Raw genomic sequence first — 25,117 nt, forward strand, 5'->3', positions numbered from 1 at the left:
CTCTACGTATTAGAGAAAATTTAGCTGAGACTCGTATTAAAAATCATGCTTGGACATATGTTATTATTATTGGTACCCACTAAGGTTATTTCTGTGGTTGAATTATATGTTCAAATAGTGAATTTCACACCCAGTCATGTTCATGCATTTCATATCATATATCTGTCTTTGTTGTTATTCATTGATACACCATATCATCATTTTGGGTTGATTTTTATGACATTGTGAGCCCGAGGGCCTGATTGTAAGGATAACTATGGGATAGAGGCTGCACGCCGCAACATGCCAAATTGGCTTATTATAGCACGTGAGTTATCCGTGCAGCACTTGAGTTGTCCATGCAGATACAGATATTAATACGATAGCACGTGAGTTGTCCGTGCAACACGTGAATTGTCCGTACAGATTATAGCGCTTGGGCTGAAGGAGCCCCTCTGGAGTCTGTACACACCCCTAGTGAGCGCATGTACCTACTGAGTGTGAGTGATGAGTGCCGAGCAATTAGGAGGATTGCGTGATTGTGAGGACTGAGTGATTGGAATGACTAGGTGAAATGATACTCTGAGAGTATGCATATGATTTTATCGCTGAGTTGCATCGCATTGACATGCACATTTGATATACATGCATAGAGATGCATTTTCCTCATGATGCACGATATCACGTCATTCATGACTTCTTACACATATTGGCATATGGGCATAGTGATGAATTTTTCACTGATTATCTGGAAAGAAAATAAAATATCTTATCATTGTTGAAAGGACTTTTGGGAAAAATTACTGTTTTCAAACTAACTTATATTTTTGGTAAATGATTTGGATTTTCAGTGACACACCTGAAAAGGCAGAATTATTTTTAGAAATCATGATGTAACTGAACATTTATTCTTTGAGTTACTTCTTTTATCACTCGCTTTATGTTGTAATGAACTGTTGTTGGTTATTGGAGCTGGACCCTGACCTTGGTACAAGCTCGTGACTACTTTCAACTTAAGGTTAGGTTTGTTACTTATTGAGTACATGGGGTCGGTTGTACTCATACTACACTTCTGCACCTTGCGTGCAGATATTGGATGCCGATGTTGCTGTAATCAACGGGAGCTGGATTCGAAGATGTACATGTATTCCGGTCGTAACTGCCTCTTGTTCATGGTAGCCTTAGAATCATAAAAATCTGTTTATGTACATTTCGAACAGATGATGTATTTATTTCATACCAGCTTTGTAAATTCTAATCTTAGAAGCTCATGATTTGTATTACTAGTCCTTGGGGAGTGAATTAGAGTCAGTTAAATATTAATTGAATCAGATTATTGTTATTGGGCTTACCTAGCGGGTGAAGTTAGGTGCCATCACGACTAGTTGGATTTTGGGTCGTGACAGCTGCGCTTTTGGTAAGTAGTACCCGTTTTAAGACTTTTTGAAAGGAAAAAAAAATCGTGATTGTAGTGGATAATTAAGCTGATAGATGTAGGGAATGTGGGTTACAGTTTAATCCCTAAATTTAAGGAATTCTTCTTTTATCATGATTTTGTATACAAATAGTAAATATAAATATACAATGTAATATTTAAAGAACCTGAAAAAAAATGATAAATAAATTTCTATTATAGTTTAGCTAGGTAAAAATCCTATGAAGTTTTGACTTGATGATTATCAAATTAAGATATGAGTTCTTAAGCCTGTATATATTATGCTTGAGGAAAAGCTAGAAGCATGATTTCGAATAAAATGACCAAGTTAAAATGTAAGTAATGGAAGTTACTGATTTAGCACGATAGAAGGAATTTTTTTTGCATAAAATAATCACAAAAAGTAATTTGTTAATAGAATTAGACCATTATTACCTTAACTTAGAAACCAAAACTCAACGTAGTTCCATTAAAAGATAGAAGAGCTTCAAACAATGCAATTATCGTCCAAGTTGTCATTAACAAGGAAAACAGAGGGTAACAGTTCTTACATGATGATTAAACTTGATTTAGAGAAAGCCTTTATCGATTGGAATGGTCATTTATAATGAGATCCCTCACCTTCTAAACTTTTTCATAAAATCAATTAACCTTGTCATGTTTTGTGTTACCGCGAGTCAAATAGCTATTAACATAATGGTACTTCTGATTATTTCTATCCCTCTAGAGGGATTCATTTCAAGGAGATCCCTTATTTTCTTTATCCCCGTACTTAATTATAATTTGAATCGAAAATCATACGAGGAGTGATGTTTGGCATATTTCGATATGTGTTGATGTTACTTTGCCCATATTTTAACCACTTTTTGATGTTATTTAATCTTTAAAACACCCAACATGGTGTAATTATTGGTTTGATGACTAATTAAGTTATGTGTGACGATTTAAGGTGTTCGGAGTGCAAAATATGAAGAAAAGGTGGTTTAGCCAGAGGAAGAAGGGTTGGATGCGTCGCATCCAACCTAGGAAAACATCATCCTGCATGCAACCTTAGCAGTGAAGTTGGGCCATAGCGTCCGCCATCGCGTGCGAAACTGGGAAGTAGAAGAGAAGGCTGGATGCGTCGCGTCCACCATCGCGTGCAAAGCTGAGAAATAGAGGACAAGGTGGATGCGTCGCATCCACCTTCGCAGAAGAAAAATTGAAATGGAGGACAAGGTGGATGCGTCGCATCCACCTTAGCATCAATCCCTGAAGCCGAATTGGACTAGGAATAGGAGAGCTTTGGCCCACGACTTTTGTACGCAATATATAAGCTAAAAACGCCTCTTTTAGGTTATCTAACATATTGGGAAGGGGGAAAAAGCCACGACAAAGCTGTGGAGGCCGGAATTCATCAAGTTTCATCTTTCTCCCACCAAACTTAGTAATTTTTATGTTTCTTTATATGATTTGTTGTTTGGCTACCATGTCTATGTGGAGCTAAACTTCACGTTCTAGGGTTGTGGTTCTTTCATGAATATTGTTATTCGGATATTGATTTTGACTACTTGATTTATCATATTAGTTTATTTATTCATCTTGCACTTAATTATTTAATTGCTTGATCACCAATTGAATATTATCTACGAATCTAGAATTGAACTCGAAAGTGGGAATTCTATATTGCATATAGGATTGAGTAGGGCAAGTTCTTGAACTCGGGCATCGGGGAACGGATTCGTGGTTAGGATAGACATATACCTAATTGCCTTGCTTGGTTGATTTACAGGAATTATAAATGCGTTCTTGTTGATTCTCACTCCATAGACATATAGGCGTTAAGTTAGCTGGAATAGGCGAGTAAGAACTCGACAGATTCTTATGAGCAATATTAACCCTGTCAACCAATAAGCTAGATAAATTAGTCGGTCAATTCAATTGAAGAATACAATAGGATTGTTAGATAGACCATAACCCTAGATCGTTTTCATTACATTGATATCATTAAAATCTGCTCTTTCTCTGTTCAAAGTTTATTATTTATATTTTTTTATTTAATTAGTTTAGAATAAAATATTTTTAGATTTAATTCTTGTTTAGATAATTGGGATAGTCTAATTTAGTTAATAGTTAATCATAAGTCCTCGTGGGTTCGACATCCGACTTTTAGTCACTTTATTACTTGACGACCGCGTATACTTGCGTGAGTGTGTTTGGTCGCAACAAGTTTTTGGCGCCGTTGCCGGGGACTTAGAAATTTGCTATTTTTCTAGATTAGACATTTTTTTATCTATTCATGTTTTTTTATTTTATTTTATTTTAGTTAGTATTTTTTATTTATTTTAGCATGGCATCTTGGAATAAAAATTGTTCGAATGATGGTTATTCTTATTTTGATGATCCTTGTCCATATTGTGGAGGACCCCACTGGTGGAAAAATTGTCAGAATGTTCCCAGGAGCGAGTTGTGCGCACAATCTCAATCCTTTGAGTGGAATATTTGTAATATGTGTGGTGGTCAAGATGGCCATTGGGATGGTTGTCCTAATTTTGTTCATCCTTCTCTGAGCCCTTATTATGATCTTTCTAATGATATTTCTGAGTTTGATAGGGGCAATGAAGTGCAGGATATGGAACCTGATGCATATATTAGGGATATTCTGAGGCAAGTAGCAGAGCAACAGGATAAACTCAAAAAAGATATGAAAAGAATGAGGGCAGCAATCACAAGAATGAAGGCCAATATGGAAGAATTGAATGAAGAGAGCGAGTACCAGCAAGAGAAAATTTTTGAAAAAGAGGAGATTTTGAGCCAAACTTGGCTGGCAGAACAGGCTGAAAAGTTAGAAATATATGAAGCTCAACATGAGGAACTTACTGATGGGATGAGACACTTTATAGAGGGAAGATCTAAACTGGGACAAGGGATCTATAAATTTGTCACTACTATTCACGACTTGCAAGATAAATTAAATGCAAAGGTTGTTGCGTCTATCGCCCAACAAAATAGTAATGAGTTGTCAGAAGCTGAAAAGGAGCTTATACGCCAAATTGAGGAGCTAAAAGTGGAGAGCCAATCATTCAAGCATATTTCTGTTGATGATGCCCATGTTGAGAAAAGTACACTAGAGCCATGCGAGGTAGCAGATAATGTTATATTTGAAGACTCTAATGTGTGCACATATGAGGATATAAATAGTAATACAATTCTAAAGTTGGGGCGTGTTGGTCCTCATTCTAAATATTTTTCGACATTGTATTTGGATGATGACATGGAAATCGAGTCATCTAAGCCTTTGGAGGAGTCAATGGAAGAGGAACATGATGCCTATATTTTTGAATTTGTCATGCCAAAAAGCAAAAAATACATTCCTCATCTAAAGGCCGAGAAGTGTAGAGTGAAAAATTTATTACTTGGCCTGGTTATCTTTGTAGCCCCACCACTGGAGCATAGCCGCAAACTGGATGCCATGTTAGGGGCTCAATTCATAAGTTCGAGGTGGAGGCAAAAAAGTGGTTCACGTCGTGCCGCTACGTTAAATCAGGCGCTTGTTGGGAGGCAACCCAGCGTTACTGCTTTCTTTTATTTTTGTTTACTTTTTATTTTATTTTATTTTTATTATTTTGTAGTATTTATTTTTGTTTTGTAGGATTATGAGCATAGGAAGCAAAGCCATTAGAAGAGTGCAAAAGCGAGCTAGATGGTGAGGACTAAGTGTGGGGTGCCCACACAAAGGACGATGCCTGGGGGAAGTCTGAGTACCTCGTGAGCCGCTATTGCTTCGGCCTTTGGCCTACCAGGGAGTCTCGTTTACCCTCTTATTATTTATAATGTGCATTGAGGACATTGCAAAATTTTAAGTGTGGGGTGAGGAGATCGTTTGGATGAGTTTCTGTGCTATTTTAGCTTAGTTGTAGTACTCATTCTTAAGTGTAGTAGCTTTTGTGAAAAAAAAAAAAAAAAAAGAAATTAAAAAAAAAAAAAACGAAAAAGTAGAAAAATTGGACTTTTCCCGACGATTGATCTCCTAGACAGTTTTCTTGAGGGATTAAAGTCTAAACAAAAATTCAAAATATGTCTTTTAGCTTTCTTTAGGTAGTAATAATTCCCTGTGGTTTTTCTTTGTGCCTCGGTTCTTTTCCATGGGATGTAGTTTGAACCGGGTAATTTTTTTCTTTCCGAGTAGATTAGGAATTTAAGGAATAAAAGGAGCAAGAATGATGAACCTAGGCGCCCTTGACTTGTTTGATAGTAACATATTTATACTTTCGCATGTGTAGTATCTTCTGTATGATTTGAATTTATTGATGATGCCTTGTTAAATTGGATAGCATGTTTTGTGGCGCCTATGTCTCGTTTACATGACTTATGTTCACCTTGTGTTTAATACTTAATATCTCGTGGCTCCGTGAATACTTGCATTGCTTGAGAGTCGGAATGTGATCGTCCTTAGTGAGTCATGTGCCATGTGTGGTGAGGTTTTTTGTGTTGTCCATGTATTGTACTTGTGTCTAGAACTTGCCCGGTATGTGAGTTGAAGCGAAATTTTAGGTGATGCTCGGTTTGAAAAATGATTTTAGGATTTCTTTGATCTTTTTGAGCTTATTGCTTATCACAAATAAAATCTATCCCTAGTTAACCCTTTTGAGCTTGTAGACCTTTTATTTGGTACCCACATTACAAGCCTATACCCTTTTTATTCTTAATTGACATTGTTTTGATCCTTTTACCTCTTAAAGCACTTTAATTGTTAGATGAGCGCTAAAAGAAGTAAGAAGGGACTAAGTGTGGGGTGACTTTTGAGTGGAACCAATGAAAGAAAGAAGGGTGCACTTATTTTGTAAAATAATACGCCACTAGCGAAAAAAAAAAAAAAGAAAGAAAAATATAGAGGAATAAATTGTTGTCTTATTCTTGCTAGTGGGTATGAATTAAAGTAGTGCTTAAAGAAAGAGGAAATATTGTTGGGGTGATATTATTTGTGAAATTGAAGTGGTGTTGAAGAATTTGCGCTTAAGTTATTTGATGATGTGTTAAAGTGCTTAGGAGGTTGAGTCACTATTCCTAAAATATATCCTACCCGTCCCTTAGCCCACATTACAACCATGAAAAAGTCCTAATTGATTTTAGATCGAGCGAGCTTACATTAGTAGAGATTTACATTAAGGGCAAGCCTATGGTACCAACTACATGCATGTGACTTCTTTTGTGAGAGTGAGCGATTTTCTTTGTGAGCATGAGATTCGAATGTGTGGATTGATTTTACTCTCTCTGCTTTTGTTGTGAGGGCACATGGTTTCACGAGGGATAGGTAACGTTATTAGACTTCTCTATGATGTTGGTTGTTCAAGCCATGAGTGCATTGTGACATTGAGTCGGTTTTTGAGGTTAGGATTGTTGTGAGCATGTTGTCTTTGTTCGAATATGTTTAAAGAAGGGCATAAGAAAAGGGAAGTGTGTTGATGCATAGTCTAGAGCCTAATTGTAGCAAATAACCATGGTCATAGATGTAGTGTGCTTTGAATGATAAGAGCTTAATTTTATTTTGTTTACTATAGTGATGGTTTGTTCGAGGACGAACAAAGGTTTAAGTGTGGGGTAGTGATGTTTGGCATATTTCGATATGTGTTGATGTTACTTTGCCCATGTTTTAACCACTTTTTGATGTTATTTAATCTTTAAAACACCCAACATGGTGTAATTATTGGTTTGATGACTAATTAAGTTATGTGTGACGATTTAAGGTGTTCGGAGTGCAAAATATGAAGAAAAGGTGGTTTAGCCAGAGGAAGAAGGGTTGGATGCGTCGCATCCAACCTAGGAAAACATCATCCTGCATGCAACCTTAGCAGTGAAGTTGGGCCATAGCGTCCGCCATCGCGTGCGAAACTGGGAAGTAGAAGAGAAGGCTGGATGCGTCGCGTCCACCATCGCGTGCAAAGCTGAGAAATAGAGGACAAGGTGGATGCGTCGCATCCACCTTCGCAGAAGAAAAATTGAAATGGAGGACAAGGTGGATGCGTCGCATCCACCTTAGCATCAATCCCTGAAGCCGAATTGGACTAGGAATAGGAGAGCTTTGGCCCACGACTTTTGTACGCAATATATAAGCTAAAAACGCCTCTTTTAGGTTATCTAACATATTGGGAAGGGGGAAAAAGCCACGACAAAGCTGTGGAGGCCGGAATTCATCAAGTTTCATCTTTCTCTCACCAAACTTAGTAATTTTTATGTTTCTTTATATGATTTGTTGTTTGGCTACCATGTCTATGTGGAGCTAAACTTCACGTTCTAGGGTTGTGGTTCTTTCATGAATATTGTTATTCGGATATTGATTTTGACTACTTGATTTATCATATTAGTTTATTTATTCATCTTGCACTTAATTATTTAATTGCTTGATCACCAATTGAATATTATCTACGAATCTAGAATTGAACTCGAAAGTGGGAATTCTATATTGCATATAGGATTGAGTAGGGCAAGTTCTTGAACTCGGGCATCGGGGAACGAATTCGTGGTTAGGATAGACATATACCTAATTGCCTTGCTTGGTTGATTTACAGGAATTATAAATGCGTTCTTGTTGATTCTCACTCCATAGACATATAGGCGTTAAGTTAGCTGGAATAGGCGAGTAAGAACTCGACAGATTCTTATGAGCAATATTAACCCTGTCAACCAATAAGCTAGATAAATTAGTCGGTCAATTCAATTGAAGAATACAATAGGATTGTTAGATAGACCATAACCCTAGATCGTTTTCATTACATTGATATCATTAAAATCTGCTCTTTCTCTGTTCAAAGTTTATTATTTATATTTTTTTATTTAATTAGTTTAGAATAAAATATTTTTAGATTTAATTCTTGTTTAGATAATTGGGATAGTCTAATTTAGTTAATAGTTAATCATAAGTCCTCGTGGGTTCGACATCCGACTTTTAGTCACTTTATTACTTGACGACCGCGTATACTTGCGTGAGTGTGTTTGGTCGCAACAAGGAGAGTAGAACCCCGTCAAAAGTTAGGATTTTTCAGGATTAATCAATCGATTTAAAATATTTATCGGTTGGTATCCATTTATAAATCTTGCCCCTTAAAAGATTTACGCAATAGCATTGTATATTCGGATACCTTCGAGGCATACAATTCACATTTTGTATATGAATCTATCAAGAATAAAATCACAACATTATTTGAAATTATGGGAAAGTACTTAGGTTTCCCTATTAACTGGAACTGGAATAGGCCATATAAGGGTAACAACCAATACATCATTAATAAGGTTAATAATTGACTTAACGGTTGAAAAACTAATTGTCTTAACATTCCGGAAGAACCACCCCCATTAAGGCTGCCATTGCTTCCATCTCTAATCATGTTATGCAAAACAATTTGGTCCCCAAAATCAATACGAGATGAATTTTGTTTGGCGTCCCATTAATGAAACTAAAAAGACTTGAATTGGGATAACGTAATAACTAGACCAAAGAATGATGGAGGACTAGGAAAATACACTCTGAAATGAGGTGCTGGCATTTGATATCAATTTAATCCGACCTGTGCATCAGGTTCAAAGAAAAGTAAGTATATTTTTTCTTTAAATGCATATTTTCACAAAGGGTAGACTATTTTTTGCTGGAATATTCCTCAAAAAGCAAAGTAACCCTCTTTAAATGCCCCCCTTAATGGCTATGCTTTCACTCTAAACTTTTAAGCTGCAGGTTCAAAGAAATATTTTGGTTTTAATGTGATGATGGAGATTAATGTTTATTTGTAGGATTAAGTTCTTTGGGTTAAGTGGGGTCTTTTTTTCCTCTTTACTGCAGTGGTGTCCCAAGTCTCCCCATCTCCGTATCTTCTCCGCCATATTCTTCCTTCTTCTCTACATTAACATCCAAGCCTGCGAGGTTAATTGCTTGTTCCTGTGTTGGTAATTGTTCATCTGTTGATGGAGATCTATTGTCCGTGCTGTTATCCTTGCTTTTACCCCACAGAACAATGTACAGGCCTACAACAATGACAATAGCACCAAGTATCCTGCAAAAAAGTGTTATCTTTCGTTTAGTGTTGGTTGCAACTCTTATAAGAGTACTTTTATATATATGGTTACAAGAATTACCTTCCGAGGGTCATTTGTTCGCGCAGAATGAATAAACTCATTACAGCTACAATAACCATGCTTAATGGATTGAACGCTGTCAGGAAAACTGGATCCTTGTTTTTCATTACGACTCCTTGTATGTAATACGTGAGTCCTGAACAAAATATTCCCTGGATTGAGACATGGAAAGTGAGGAGCTTTTCATTTATTAGTTATTTGAAAAACTATGCTTTTAGATTCTTTCCTCACTTCTCTGCAGAGGCAATGTTTCTCTTCCTAGAGATGTTAGGAAATGTTGATCGTTAAATTAGATGTTAGGAAATGTTGATCGTTAAATTAATGTCAATATATACCATTATCAGAAAAGAAAATGGAAGATCTAATTGGCTTGAATTTGACTTACACTGTGTAGAATTGCTAAAGACTTAGCGTCCCAATATATGGCCCATACTGTAGTCTTTCCTCTCTCCATTACCATTGCTACTATAACTCCTTCAATTGTTCCCAACAAACATATCCACGCAGTGAGCGAGAGCTCAGCCGGATAGGTCCGCAATGTGATTGCCTAGGCATAGAGCAATAAAAGAGTCAGATTTGCTGCTTATTTCTAACAACTTATCTGTGACTAAGTATATCTTTACCTGCAAAATTATGAAGCCAGCCCAACTCAAGCACCCACTTATTATCAGGATGGAACCTTTGATAAGATGATTTGAATTTGGATTTTCCCTTTGAGATTCATGATTCGGCTTTCCTTTTGTCCAAAGTTCAAGAAGTGGTCCATGTACCAGAGTCATGATCATGGCTCCTCCAACTGCAGCAATTGTCCCAATTATTTTGGCTTGGCTGCGAATGCTTTTAAGCTTCATCTTCTCAAGTCTAGGATAAACAAAATATGTGTAAAAAGAATTTCAGTTACAATAAATACCCTTAATACACAGCGTATTAAAAAGACAAAACAAACACATAATCACATATAATGCAACAACCCTATAGAGATATTTAATTCCCTAGTCGTGTTCTCAAATAGCCTTGATGTGGCGGCAACAACAAATCAGATGAACACTGCATGCTGAAGAATGTAAAACTTGTTTTGATTTTATTAGAATGTCAAACCATGATTCATACAGTGGCTATAATTGGCAGAATATTTTGGTTCCTCCTTTACATAATTTTTATTGCCTCTCGTGCTTTATATTTTGTTTTTTTCACTGAGTTTTTACTTCAGTGTGAAAGAAATCGATCCACCTAGTTTTGGTTATAGCTAGGTTTTTTTAGTACTAGCATATCTCAAGGGTAAATAAATTGATTGAAAAGGGGCCTCTAAATCTTTAGACGATGGTTTTGTTATCCATTTCATAGAGATTAATTCCCCTCAGTAGAGCATTCTAATTTTGACACCCATTCCATATATAATTCTAATGAACAAGATGTATTTGGTCTTAAATTGATCACATTGAACCTTCGAGAAAACAATTTAAGTGTTTGATTTAAAAATACAGAGTGTGTATCTGCATGAGACAAGCTTATAATTTACCAGCATATCCAGGCCATTATAAAAGTAATGGCAGGAAGAATATTGCCCATTGCAGCACTAAAAGTTGCGGTTGTATATTTCAAGCCTAGAGAGTAGAAAATCTGGTCGATGACTGGCCTATCGGTTAAGATAAAAAAGTTTAGATACTAATTGCTTAATTGGAGAAGAAACTGATTTTAGTGTTTGAGACTTACTCTAGTATGCCAAGAGCTACGATCTTAGCAAAGATTGCAAGAGTCATCCTTGGTCTTGTATTCCTGTGAAAATAACATGAAAATTAAGCAGACATGACTTTTTGTATTTATCTTTCTTTAACTGATAACTAGGCTAGCTAGAATCTAAGTTCAAACATGTTAATTGAACACAAGAAGAGAGAGGCATATATACCTGTCTAGATATATCGCAAAAGGAGCAATGACGAGAGTGGCCACTGCATGTCGATAGACGGTAAATACGTAGCAGCTCAATCCTTCATTCAGAGCAATTTTTGAAAGGATGTCAAATCCTGCTAGAGCAAATTGCAGAAAAACTGCTGCAATGAAAGGTCTTGCGTTGCTGAATAAATTCTTCATTTGGATGATTTCTGTTCTAGCAGGGTTGGGAGCAGGAAGAGGAAATGGTGGCATAGATCTTCTCCATATATAAAGGATCATAAAAAAAAAATCAGCGTTGAATCCACTAATAAATACATATTAGGAAAACTCATGTAGAAAATATTTTCTTTAATACATTTTCCATAATGGTTAATGGAACTTGCGAATTCATAATCGGAGAACTGATTTCTCACGATTAAATGGATATGCCTAATATAGTAAACAAGATCCTTAAAGATGATGCAAAATATTTACTATTAAAACAAGTTCTTTTTATAGCTTTTGTGTGTTCACAGCTGGTATTGCTTGGTTGTTTGACTAGTTGAAGAAAAATTCTCCGGGTATTCACTTTCTTGTTCTGAAAATGTATTTAACATTTATTTATCTTATCATATACCTGGAATAAGCAACTCTAAATTTTAGAAAAAGTATAGAAGAATAAGAAACAAAAAAATGAGAAACAATTCGGTTTGGTTCGGTATTGTTAAAGATCTATCCTAACATTTCGGTTTGGCTCGGTATTTTTCAATAATTATTTATAAAATAAAAAGTCTATCGTAATTATTCTGTATAGTTATAGATTTATATCGAAACTTATGATTTTATTTTTAAAAAATCTAAAATCGGACGATTCAATTTGCCGGTTTAATCAATTTTTGAAATAGCATTAACAGCCCTACTTATAAGATGTGAAACGTTATAGATTAAGAAAATTAATTACCTTCCTCATCATGATATTGTCTCTCATTTTTTAATTTAATCTTATGAACTTAGTTATGCAACAAATAAATTTTATTTTAAATGAGAAAAAGTGAAAAATAAGAATCAAGCGTATAAGTTAATAACATTGAATAAAGAGGAAATGAGAAAATTTGCCTTTATGGTCCGTAAATATGTATATTTGCCCTTCGTTTAAAATTGGGGTCAGTTATGCTTCGCCGTTACAAAACATACACATTCATCTTTATTTTCTAACTCAGCTAACAAAATCATTAAAAAATAAAAAATGAAATCAAATTTATCACTGTACATTGAAAATTTATTTATATATATCCTCCGGTTAAAGTTTGGCCTAATATAAGGTCCAAATGGTGTAGTTTTGGCCTATGTTTGGAAATTGCCCTCGAGCAAATTAATTTCCACAAAGGAAAAATTATATATTGAAAGTAAAAGAGATAAAATATTCTTCCCACATTTTACAATGAAATAAAAAATATTAGAAAAATATATTATGACAAACTTATGGCAACAATTGGGTAATAACTATTTTGATGTAGAAGAAATGAATAAGTGAAGCAATGGTAAAATGGTCAATATTTTCTCATCTTTATATTTCAGATGGATGGTACTTTCCATAATTTGGAGATAAAAAATTCCTATTTTGTTGATATATATTGTTGCCAGGTGATTTCAATAATAGCGTTTTTATTTAAAAAAATATTTTATTAAGTATAAAAAATAGCAAAGAAGTTTAATATAGTATAGAATTTTTATCACAGTGAAATTTAAAATACCTCAAGACCGAGATGAATTATCCTTTTATAGTACTTAGTATGGAACTCTTTTTTTTGTATATTAACGAGCTTGAGACTCTTATATGAAGGTTAATTAAATAGTAATTTTTAATAATACATTATAGAGGAATATTTACAATCTTCCAAGCTGAATTAACTATAATCAAACGTATATCTCACATCAAACAAATGTTGTGAATATAAGCAACATAAAATAACTCGTGAACAAAATAATTAGAGAGACAATTTTGGATAAGTTTGTAATCCATAATTGCAATGTTGGACCTTTTTATTTTTTTTGAAATGATTTGCTAGTTAAGTTGAAAAATTAGAGTAAATGTGTGTCAGTTTTGTATTGACGAGGATATAGTTAACCCCAACTTTAAAAAGTAACCATGTTTACCCTTAAAATGTGTAACAATTGAATTTATATGCGTTTTAAAGAATACATGATTTAATTTAACACGAATGAAGTAACAAGAATAAATAATTGAATTAAAAGAAAACAAAGCAATCAAACCACTTGCAATGGATGTTTAGAAATCAGTTCCGATCCGGTCCTCGGAACGGGCTCGGTTGCAGCTCAACAAACAAGCAACTGAAGAATACTTTAAACAATAGCTAGAAAACAAAAATTAACTTTATTGTTCTGATATGCGTGCCAACAGTGATCTCCAAAATTAAAAAGTTCTCCCCTTTATATAGTAGGGTAATTTCAATCCTAGTACAAGTCTAAATAAGGTAAAAAAAATCTTTTCCTTCTAATAAACATTGATACACAGTTGATATCGGACGAGATTCGCTCCGTAATATCCGGTTGAGAGTGGATATTTCGGCCCCTCACTTATCCTGTCTAACTGTCTTTTCCCTTAGTCTCGGCTATTCACTCTGCTCGAGCCCTATGCTCGATCGTGTCTGGTCTCGGGTGCACCATTCGTCCTCCCCGAGCTCTGATCCGCGGAATCCCTCGGCTTTACTCGAGGCCACGTCAGATCGTGTTTTCCTTTCGTTTCTTTACCGAGAAATTAGGGATAACTTTATTTCCGATTTTACCCGTACACAAACCATAATGCAAATCACAGGATCAATTTTGGATTTTTTTGAAAAGCGTGACCGAACCAGTAAGTTTCCTACGTATCTCTTATTTGTTACGACCTTATCGAACCAACGAGATGCTAACAAAAACAATAGTTCTTGGACACATAATGTAAATTTTAATTTTTCCATGTTTTTAAGTTTAATTTATGGATCGATTTCGGTTACACAAGCTATTCAAACTGGCCAAATTTTTAGATAAGCTAACTTGAATTACTTTTTAATTTTAATGAGCTAAATTTGACACCTGACAAGTTAATAAGAAGTGAATGAGAGAGAGAAAATTAGCTAGGGATTTTCAATCAATTAGGTAAATTTTTAATTATAATATTAGCACTAATCTGTTTTAAGTGAGTTGGGGGTTTTGATTTGGCGCGGTGATGCAACGAACTGCACGCACATATCGGGGACACAGACACAACTCCTCGTGTTCGCAATGCAGCATCCCATTGTAATGGCTCTCCGTTTCCTTCTCCATCCATTAATGCTCAAAACTCTATGTTCGTCATCCTTCTGTCCTAGGGTTTCTTCTGTGACCAAAAATGGGCACTCTCCAGCACCACCTCCACCGTTTCTCCAAACCTTCCTTAATTTACGACCGTCAGAAGCCCTGGTGGCAACAAATTCTCGATCCAAATGGCGAGTTCGTTGCCAGATGGAACCACATTTTCTTGTTCACTTCCTTTGTCGGTCTATTTGTTGATCCTCTGTTTTTGTTGCTTCCAATTATTCGCGAAACTTGCATGAGCACCGATAATGTTTTGGGATACACCATATTAACTTTTCGCGTATTGGTTGATATCTTCGCCTTGCTTCAGATCGTTATGAAGTTCCGTACGGCTTTTGTTTCCAAGAAAACCCGGGTTTTTGGTAAGGGTGAGCTGGTCATGGATCAGTGCTTGATTGCTATCCGTTACTTGAAGAACGACTTTGCCATTGATCTTGCTGCTGCCCTCCCGCTCCCACAAGTCAGTCTATTACATACATTATATCATGTTTCTTTCTCATCGTCAGGGGCGGCTCAACAGAACTCGGAGCCTAAGGCGAAACTATATTCGGAGGCCCTTAATCCCAGTATAATCCCACTAGTGAGATATGAGGAGTGTAGGTTGTACGCAGACCTTACACCTATCCTGGAGTAGAAGAGAGACTGTTTCCGATAGACCTTCGGTTCCCTCCCTCCGAGAACTTCCCACCTTCGGTTCCCTCCCTCCGAGAACTTCCCACCTTCTGTTGGGTTGACTCGAACTCACAAGTACTTGGTTGGAAGTGGAGGGTGCTTACCACTAGAGCAACCCACTCTTGTCAAATATACTAATTAACGAGGGAAGAAAATTATCATAATTTATAAATTTATTGTATAAAATAATCCCATTCAAGTAACAAAAAATATACTGTAACACTTTTTTTATTCTAATTATTTATATAAATTATATAATATATAATAGTAATAATAATAATAAGAATTTAAAATAAATTTGGGGGCCTTCAAAATTTGGGGGCCTAAGGCAATGGCCTCACTACCCAAAGCCTTAGAGCCGCCCCTGCTCATCGTTGTAATCATAATAATGTTATACTTCTGGATTAGCATTTGAATGAATCCATGGTTTCGAGCTAGGCTAAGCCAGCCCAATGATATTATTAACACGGTGTGATATTATCTGATTTAGGGCAAACTCGTACGATTTTCTCTAAAAGGCCTCACACCTTATATGTAGCTTACTTTTCTTTTTTTGCTACCAATGTGGGGTTTTTATTCGTACACCAACAATCTTCCTCTCAAATTAAGTTTCACATGGTCCATCTCCAAGCCCCCGAACTATGTTTCACATGTCCCATTACCTCATGGGCTTATTTGAAGATTTACTGTCGTGTCACTCACATTATTCAAGTATTTATAGCCACCGAAGCCCAAATGATAGGTTCTTCATGTGTTTGTGCTCCAACTTACCTTTGCAATTGGTAAAGGTAGTAAGTGAGCTTTATGCCATCACTCTGCTATCTTCATACTCGTCCCCCTATGCCATTGTCACCCAAAGATATTTCTCAATATGATGTGATACTATTTGCTTTGTGCCAAACCTGCACGGTTTTTTCCCAAAAGACCTCACACCATTAAGATTATCCCAACACCTTATTTGTAGCTTCCTTTTCTTTTTAGTTACCAATGTGGGACTTTTGTTCGCACGCCCAACCGCTTCTATTTGTGAAATATTTTCATTGTGTAACATAGTTGGACTTGAAGGCTGAAGTCAAATTTTGTTATTATGCCTTATTGGAAAAGTATGTTTATTAGTTTGGGGGTGGTATGATGAATAGTAACTTTGTCTTATTTTTGGTTTTGCAGATTGTTATTTGGTTTATAATGCCATTGAATGGCTCATCCGCCACTCATGCTAATCATGCCATCTCTTTGATTATTATGCTTCAGTATGTGCCAAGATTGTTAGTCATTTTCCCCTTAAATTCAAAGATTATTAGGAATACAGGTGTTGTGGCAAAGACAGCTTGGTCTGGTGCAGCATACAATCTCCTCCTGTACTTGCTGGCAGGTCATGTAAGTTCTGCAGTCTTTGATAGTATTTTTTTTCTTTTTTATCAAAATAGTGCACAAGGCACCTCCCTTCCTAAATTCAGATCCTTGTTTTGGTCATTGCCACCTCTCAGTTGACAACTCTCAAAGGAATTCTTTTTCAGAAAGTATAGGATACGAGTTGTCAACAAGAGACTAAGGTAAACTTAGTCAATAAACCATATTCTGCTTATCTCATGTTAATCTCGAAATGATATCATTAAATAGACCTGTAGCTAAATTAGGAACCCATAAACAAGACATAACATATTTTGGCCAGACTAAAGGTGTCACTAGCGCACAATAGCAGGCAGGGGAAAAATCAACTTATTTTAGTGGATGAAAGTGAATGGAAGTTGACCGATTAGAAAAAGTGACAAGTTTAGAACGGAGGAAGAAGGGACACATGTCAAATAGATTTAGTGATTGACCCTTACCTTTCAGCTGTCAGTTGAACTCAAATTATTTAACTTTTTCAATTTGAGGACCAGGCTGTGAAGAAAGCTGTACAGTGATAAAGAGTGCACAAATCAGGTCTGGGCACTACTCAACCAAATATGGATTTTAAGGGCACTATAGGCTTTGAATTCATCAACTATAAATTCTCAGAGTATGAATTATAGTTTTGAGAGGTGTGAACTAATCTTTCTAAATGCAATTTGTTGCCCATTCCCAATTGGTCCTTTTCCCCTTTGCCCCATTGTGACTCGAATTCCAACTTAATGGTTGGATGTGGAGCGTCTTACAATTAGACTATCCCTCCCTTGTTGCCTTAAATCAAAGCTCTATTACTTAAAAACAAATAACGAATGATAGGACTCCTCAAAACCTATAGTTTATGTGATATCTCCTTTTTAAGGAGCAATGTAAACAAAGTACAGGCTTGTTACACTCCTTACTCATGTGATGCCGATATGAGCTGAGCTCGCTAACAGGTTTAGCTATAGCATGTCATTGGTGTTAACTCTACTGTGTATATAGTTGGGAAAGCTCCCAGGTTTTAAAAGTTTTTGCCTTTAAGTGATGGTCCTCTGGAGGAAAAATCTTTGGAAATTGGTTGACTGAGAGAAACAAAAGTAGTATCTACAAGTAATGTTCCAAGTCTACATTTTGGTGATACCTCTTTTGCCTACCATTATTCCATGCATTCTTCCCGCGTTGATATTCTCAACTGACAAATTAGAAGCTATCTACCCACTATCCAAACTCCAGACTCACATTTGCTTTAATTGTCATATTTAATCCTTGTCAGCATAATCAATAGCATTGGTAATTAAAAAGCAATTTTTCATTATCTTTTCAAGATTTGGATCTTCTCAACACCTAACAGATGGTGAAAATACCTCACCTTAGGAAGCAGTGAGACTTTTGTAATTTGACTCCTGGACTATGGCAACTCACTGATTTAGGCTACTGATGAAAATGTCACAGTAGTAGTTCAACAATAAGGTTTGCTTCAGTTCTTTCTAGTGCTTTTTTTTGTCATGCCAATTATTTTTATGTGGTTGTTATTACAGACCTAATTAAATAAGTAAATAAAAAAAATTCATCTCTGAAAACCTTAAGCTTTAAATTTTATATTTTCCAAGCAACTCAAGCTTTTAAATGATGTGGAACTATAGAACTCATTATCAAGTTAAGTAGATAGATATCATAAGTTTAAGTCTCACCGCCAATGCTGTTGGAATATCTACATGATTTATGCCTTAAAAGAGGCCCTGCTGGTAAATGAAGGATAATGGTACCAGGATGTCCACACACATTTGCTCTTTTCAGTGAATCAGGAAGTCAGTATATGGGATAGTTTGAGGGCTTTAGGAGGTTAGAGTCCCATCTGGTGTAGTAAGTGGGTGTTAGACCATCAAATAGTTGTGGTGGAGTGGTAAGCACTCCTTTGTTCTTAACCAAATATCTCGGGTTCGAGCACTGGGTATGTAGTCGCCTTTGGTAGGGAGCGCTTTACCTCCAAAGTAGGGTTTCTCCGTGCGAATCCAGATTTAGTCGGGCCCCAAAGCGGGTATCAGCAACCGGGTGGATAACCAAAAAAAGGTGGGTGTTAAGTGGTCACAGATGTTGCAATAGTTTCGGTGGTAGTAGCTACAATATTGCAGTTGAGTTTGCATGAAATTTTATGGTGATGTATACTGTGGTTGTTGCTGATTGTGCGCTAGCAAAGAGAGGAAAAAGTGAAGAAACTAAATTAGCAGCAAAACATTCCTATGTCGAAGACGTCTTTTTCATTGTTATTGATATAATAAATGCTGTGATATTGCTATGATCCATAACATAATATCGTCTTTTCTCCTCAAGCTGGATTGAAAAGTTGCACCTGCAGCCTTTCAGACTATATTTTCTAATTCATCGGAGATTGAATTAGTGATTAGTCTGGTTTTTCAATTGTCAGTGCAGGTTTTAGGAGCTATATGGTATCTGATGGCTATTGAGAGGCACTTTTCATGCTGGAAGGATGAGTGCGCAAAGCAGCAGGAGGGTGCTCCAGCTTGTTATAAAGACTACCTTGATTGCTCATCACTTGGTAAACCTGGGCGTCAGGAGTGGTCGGAAACCACTGAGGTGTTCAAGAATTGCGATGCTAATGCTGATATAAGCTTTGAGTTTGGAATGTTTGGTGATGCAAATACTGAAGAAGTTACATCTGCTGGCATCTTTGATCGATATTTTTACTGCCTATGGTGGGGTTTAAAGAGCCTAAGGTATTCTCTTTGTTATCAAATCCTTTGTGGTCTCTCTGTCTTAATTTGTTTTCTAAATTATGTTAATTAGAAGATAGTCTGCATATCAATATAAAAAACTCTTTATCTAATGGACTTTGTCTGCACCTCAATAAATCATTATCAAGTGGTCGAAAGATACTTCGCAAATGACATGTGGGTAGATCGTAAGTCAGGGCTCGAAAAGTTGTTCGTCCTGTCCATTGATTAGCAGAAAGATATAAGTTGTTCAGGAACTAACCTTCGTGAGTCAGCTGAGAACTCTCTCTCCTCATAAAATATTTTTTTCAACTGTTGTCAGAAAACTGTAAAGTAAATTCTTCATCTTCGGAAACTTGTTTTTAAAGTTGGAGCAGAACCTAACATCAGAGTTGTGCATTCACTTAAACCAAGCTTGCTGAAGATTAATATTTGTCATATACATAGTCATACGATTTTTTACCATTATATAGATAATTCCTTGAAGAGAAGCCTGGCTTAGACAACAGGTTTGGTCTTCCATATCCGTTCTGATATTGGACTGTTAAATATTAGCCCTCTCTCTCGCTCAATTTTAAGTATCTGAGTTGCAACTTATACTCCATGTAGTCAGGTTGAAGTACTGGACCACAATTTTTACTCCTTACGAGAAAAAAGAAAGGAGACTTCAATGTGGCATGAAACATTCATCTTTTATTCTAGTATACGAATTTGTGATATTAGGAATGTTAAATTTAATTTTCTCTTGATTTTTTCTTATGAAGAATTTTTGTTCCCTGCCAATCATGCATTAGTCTGCAGGACTTTATGGAAAGCTTATAAAGCATTTCCTGATTATATACTGAATGAAAGATGGATGTTACTGTGGCATAAAAATGTGGGTGCATTGCACTAACTGTTTTGAGAACAAATAAAAATGAAAATTTAATGGTATTGTGACTCAAAAAACTGTGCAACTTTCTTTGGTAATTCCTTTTTTTCTTAACTTTCTTCGGTAATATGAATTAAGGGGCCATTTTGAAGGAAAATGTGGAGAAAAGTCCATGACCTACTAGTTTAGCTTAAATGGTGGTTCTGGGGCTAATTAGGTAGCGGCAAGGTTCGGAACTCACTGTGCTTTGTGTCACCCTGAAAAGATATTGGTGACAAGTGCAAGATATTTAGTGCAAAAGAACTTTTTTTTTTCATATTTCATTAGGATTTATGCTTAACGGATCATTCAATAACTTGATTTTCAGTTCGTATGGACAAAGTATAACTACAAGCATAAACATTGTTGAGACGCTCTTGTCCAGTCTTATTTGTCTTCTGGGTTTGGTCTTCTTTGCACTGCTGATAGGCAACATGCAGGTATTTTCTCATGTGAAAGACTAAATTACGATATATTTTCTTATTCACGTTTCTTCTTATTCTTTTACACTATTGCTTAGTCTCTGATGTACGTTGATGAATTTAAGCTACTGGATATTGACTAAAAGGAGGAAAACTTGGGAGTGATCATCCCGTTGATTAAGTCCCTTGGTTCTTGTGGACTGATCTTGATCAATTAGTGAGAATTTGCTTGAATATATCCTAACCATGTACCATGCATTAGCATCTTGGTATTTTACTCTGATAGCCGTTTACGCGTGCTCTCTCTCTCTCTCTCTCTCTCTCTCTCTCTCTCTCTCTCTCTCTGAATGGGAATTTAAACCATGGGACTGTACGACTAGTTCATGGACACAGAAAGCTCCTTCTCTTTTGAGTTAGGAAACTCCTTTTCTTTTGAGTAAGTTTGTCAATGCACATACCTTAAAGTATGAAAAATTAACAGCCAAGTTTAATCTGTGCAAATGATTGTGTCCGACTTGCTGAAGTTATCCTAATCTCCAGATATCTCTAAGTGAGACCACTTTTTGGTTTGAGTCTGCTCTTATTTTTCACTTTTGACGGCCCTCCCAACTCTTGTTTTCCATGGACCATGTGGTACAGGAAGTGGTTAGTTTCTTTTTGAACTACTAGGTGGCAGGATTCTGAAATGGTAGACAATGACATAGTTTAAGTACCCATTGTTGTTCAGTATTATCTTTTGATACAACTTAACAAAGCTGAAGTTTTCTTGTTGATGACCAATGTACAGCATTACAGTAATTACTTATTTGAGTTAAGGTTGCAACTATGGTCAAAGTACCCAAAATTGTTTGACCTGATCCGGTACGGATCCCATACCCACACCCATACTAGTGTCGTGTCGACACGGGTGCGGCACCTAAACTGCCGTGTCGGAGCAACGTTTGACAAATTCATTGCTAGTGACTTGTGTACTTGTTCATCAAATAAGGATCCAGGTTATGTCCATCAAATACGTCTTTTTCTTTTGGGGGCTCTGGGGTGGGGATGGGGGGTGCAAAGGGGGAACTACTTCAGAGGGAATGAATATTTTGTTGAATTTGTAAGTGACACTGCTTCTACTGTTGTATTTTGTGAAGAGCTATCTACAATCCATGACAGCAAGACTTGAACAATGGAGAGTTAAAAGAAGGGACACAGAGGAGTGGATGAGGCACCGTCAACTGCCTGAAGATCTGCAAGATCGTGTTCGTCGGTTTGTTCAGTATAAATGGGTAGCTACAAGAGGTGTAGAGGAAGAAGAAATATTGCGTTCCTTACCCTTGGATCTAAGGCGCCAGATTCAGAGGCACCTCTGCCTGGCTCTTGTTCGTCGTGTAAGTTTTTCCGTCTCATTATTGTTTTGTACTTTCTCAAAGGGGAACATCGCGATCATTTGGAGCCGTGCAGTTTGGTCTATCCTTTTTTGTTGGCTAAAATTACTTCGTAGTTTAACTTTCTGTGGAGAGCTTCTCTTCTATTCTTGAGGTGGGTCTCTTGTTAAGCATGCGTTGGCAATTGCTCTATGATGCAGTTTATGGATGTGCAGCTTTGCTCTCTTTATTGCGCACATTTTTGCCCCAAACAATAGAGTAGCACATGGTTAACGAAATCTGCATAGCTAGTTTTAAGACTCCACTTTTGTGAAATGAATAGCAAAAATCTTCTTTTCTACCAATTTCAGTTGTATCAACCATCTGTCTTGACCTAATCTAAGAAAGAAAAAAAAAATGACCAACCATCTGTATTGAACTTCCAAGATTTTCTTATGGTTCTCCTATTTAGTAACCTCATGCTTGCTGGATTTTACAGGTCCCTTTCTTCTCCCAGATGGATGATCAGCTGTTAGATGCAATATGCGAATGCCTTGTTTCATCATTGAACACGAAAGACACGTATATTGTTCGGGAAGGAGATCCGGTGAATGAGATGCTTTTCATAATTAGAGGTGAACTTGAGAGTTCAACAACTAATGGAGGAAGGTCAGGCTTCTTCAACTCCATTATGCTAAAGCAGGGTGATTTTTGTGGAGAAGAATTGCTAACATGGGCCTTAGTGCCTAATCCGAATGTTAATCTTCCAATTTCAACTCGAACAGTGAAATGCCTTAAAGAAGTTGAAGCATTTGCACTTAAAGCTGAAAAGCTCAAGTTTGTTGCAAACCAGTTCAGACGTCTCCATAGTAAGAAATTACAGCATGCATTCCGGTTCTACTCACACCAATGGAGGACATGGGGAGCTTGCTACATACAAGCTGCATGGAGACGCTATCGGAGGAAAAAACTAGCAGAGGAATTGTCAATAGAAGAGAGCTTGTACTACACACGAGGGATGGACCAAGAGGATGATTATGGTCACGAATATCCAGAAGCTGGTTATGACGGTGGCAATGCTTCGGATCATGCAACAGAAAGCAGTAGTCAGCATCTTGGAGCTACAATATTGGCATCAAGATTTGCTGCTAACACCAGAAGAGGCAAGGTGCCACGGGTGGACCCTGGTGAATCCAGCTTACGTATGCCTAAACTCTTTAAGCCTGACGAGCCTGATTTTTCTGATGATCAAAGATGAACGCCATAGTCACTGATGAATCAGTTCTTGTTTTTGGATCGAAGTTAGAGTTAGTCTTTAGGCTGCTTGTTGCCCAGTTACTTGTTCACAGGTCACCTTTTGCTGTTTCTTGTTATCCAAAAGAAACTGTTACTACCAATTCATTCACTACTACATAGTGGTTAACTACTTCACAAATGTAAATAAATTGCTTGCTTTAATCGTAAGGACTCCTTTTGTGACACCCCGTGGTTTCATGTAGTGAATAACCATAGTCAGACAGTCTGAATATTACTTAATGTGAAATAACAATGTTGATTGGTGAATGGAACACAACATAGAAATAAAACATATGCATTTATATATGCACACTATAAAAGCATCAACATTTTTTGTTCTTTCTATATGGAGGCTTGCAGTGACTTCTATAACAGTATTAGTTTCTCTCAGAAAAGGGGAGATGAAGAATGAAGGAGGTAAACAAACAAGAGAAAATGAGGCTATAATTCTACCCAGGAGAACTCTCTTTTACTGGTGGGTAAAGTTACTTCCTAGAAAAGGGTGTTTCTTGAAGCATACAAATTCATATTGTTAAATTCTGATTTTCACCTTTGGCATTTATTGTTGTGGCAACCTATATTTCCTTTCTCATCACTCATCAGTTAATAAAATGATAAATTTTAATTTTACTGTAAATAACTTCAAATTAAAAACAAAGCAACTTGATTTTCCTTCTCTGTGAAAAGAATGTTGAGTTAGACAATTAACTTGCAAATGAAAGTTTTTCCTGTAAAATCAATTGTTAATTTTAAAAATTCCTAGTATTTGATAGGATAAAGTTAGTTAAAATAAATAAGTTCTGATATGAAAAAAAGGTAAGATAACTAGAGTCCCAAGTGTAATCCCAAAAAGAATACTCTGAAAACTACCCGCCAAAAGCAACAACCCTGTGTTCTTTCCTAATACCCAGCTTTATAACTATCAAATACTTTCCTATTTTTCCTAAACTTCGTTCTTTCCTAAAAAATTAGTCTTTCCGCGTAAATTTATTTTAGAAACCTAGTTATTTATAAAGAACCTGAACTGTACTCTTTCAGGTTCTTCTTCCATAGTAGTAGTAATTCATTCTTTCTTCTCTCTCTGTTTTCATTGCGAATTTAAATTTTCTTTCACAATACTCCAATTCTTAGTTCTTTCTGTATTTTCACAGCAGAATCAAGAACAGTTGCAGATCATCGATCATTGAAGGGTTATTTTTTCTTGCGATTCTTGTTGTAATTTCTTTATTCATAATAGCAAATCAAAGACCGGCATGTCGATGGTATCACGGCTTCCCAGTATTCGATTTTACCCAACTGATGCAGAGTTGATCTACTTTCTGAGAAAGTTCTTGAAGGGTGAGTCTTTACCCAGTGAATGCCCTATTCGACTTGGGGAAATCTATGGAGACCGGCCACCCTGGGAGATTTCTGATCATCCTGAAGAGAAAGTTGGCTACTTTATTTCTCCTTTGAAGAAGCGGAAGGAATCAGATAAAAGATTTCGTCGAACTTGCGCCAACGGGACGTGAAAAGGCCAAACCATCGCGATCCTATCAAGAATGGTAAGGGCACTGTGGTGGGATTCAGAAAAAGTTTTGTTTATCGAACTAGGAGTAGTAAACAATCAAAGCAAG

General features: G+C 36.4%; 1 protein-coding gene and 1 pseudogene across 1 annotated transcript; one reads left to right on the top strand and one right to left on the bottom strand.

Moving 5' to 3' along the window:
* Window positions 1-9,215: 9,215 nt before the first annotated feature.
* On the bottom strand, window positions 9,216-11,665 carry LOC104097496 (WAT1-related protein At2g37460-like; annotated as a pseudogene).
* Window positions 11,666-14,687: 3,022 nt separating this feature from the next.
* On the top strand, window positions 14,688-23,686 carry LOC104097495 (probable cyclic nucleotide-gated ion channel 16). Its single transcript, XM_009604063.4, has 6 exons — window positions 14,688-15,209; window positions 16,589-16,798; window positions 19,223-19,527; window positions 20,763-20,874; window positions 21,993-22,229; window positions 22,705-23,686. Exons 1-6 carry the CDS (start codon window positions 14,784-14,786, stop codon window positions 23,461-23,463), a joined length of 2,049 nt encoding a protein of 682 aa, XP_009602358.1. The 5' UTR covers window positions 14,688-14,783; the 3' UTR covers window positions 23,464-23,686.
* Window positions 23,687-25,117: the final 1,431 nt, after the last annotated feature.

This window comes from Nicotiana tomentosiformis, chromosome 3, assembly GCF_000390325.3.
Source record: "Nicotiana tomentosiformis chromosome 3, ASM39032v3, whole genome shotgun sequence".
In the NCBI taxonomy this organism is placed as follows: Eukaryota; Viridiplantae; Streptophyta; class Magnoliopsida; order Solanales; family Solanaceae; genus Nicotiana; species Nicotiana tomentosiformis.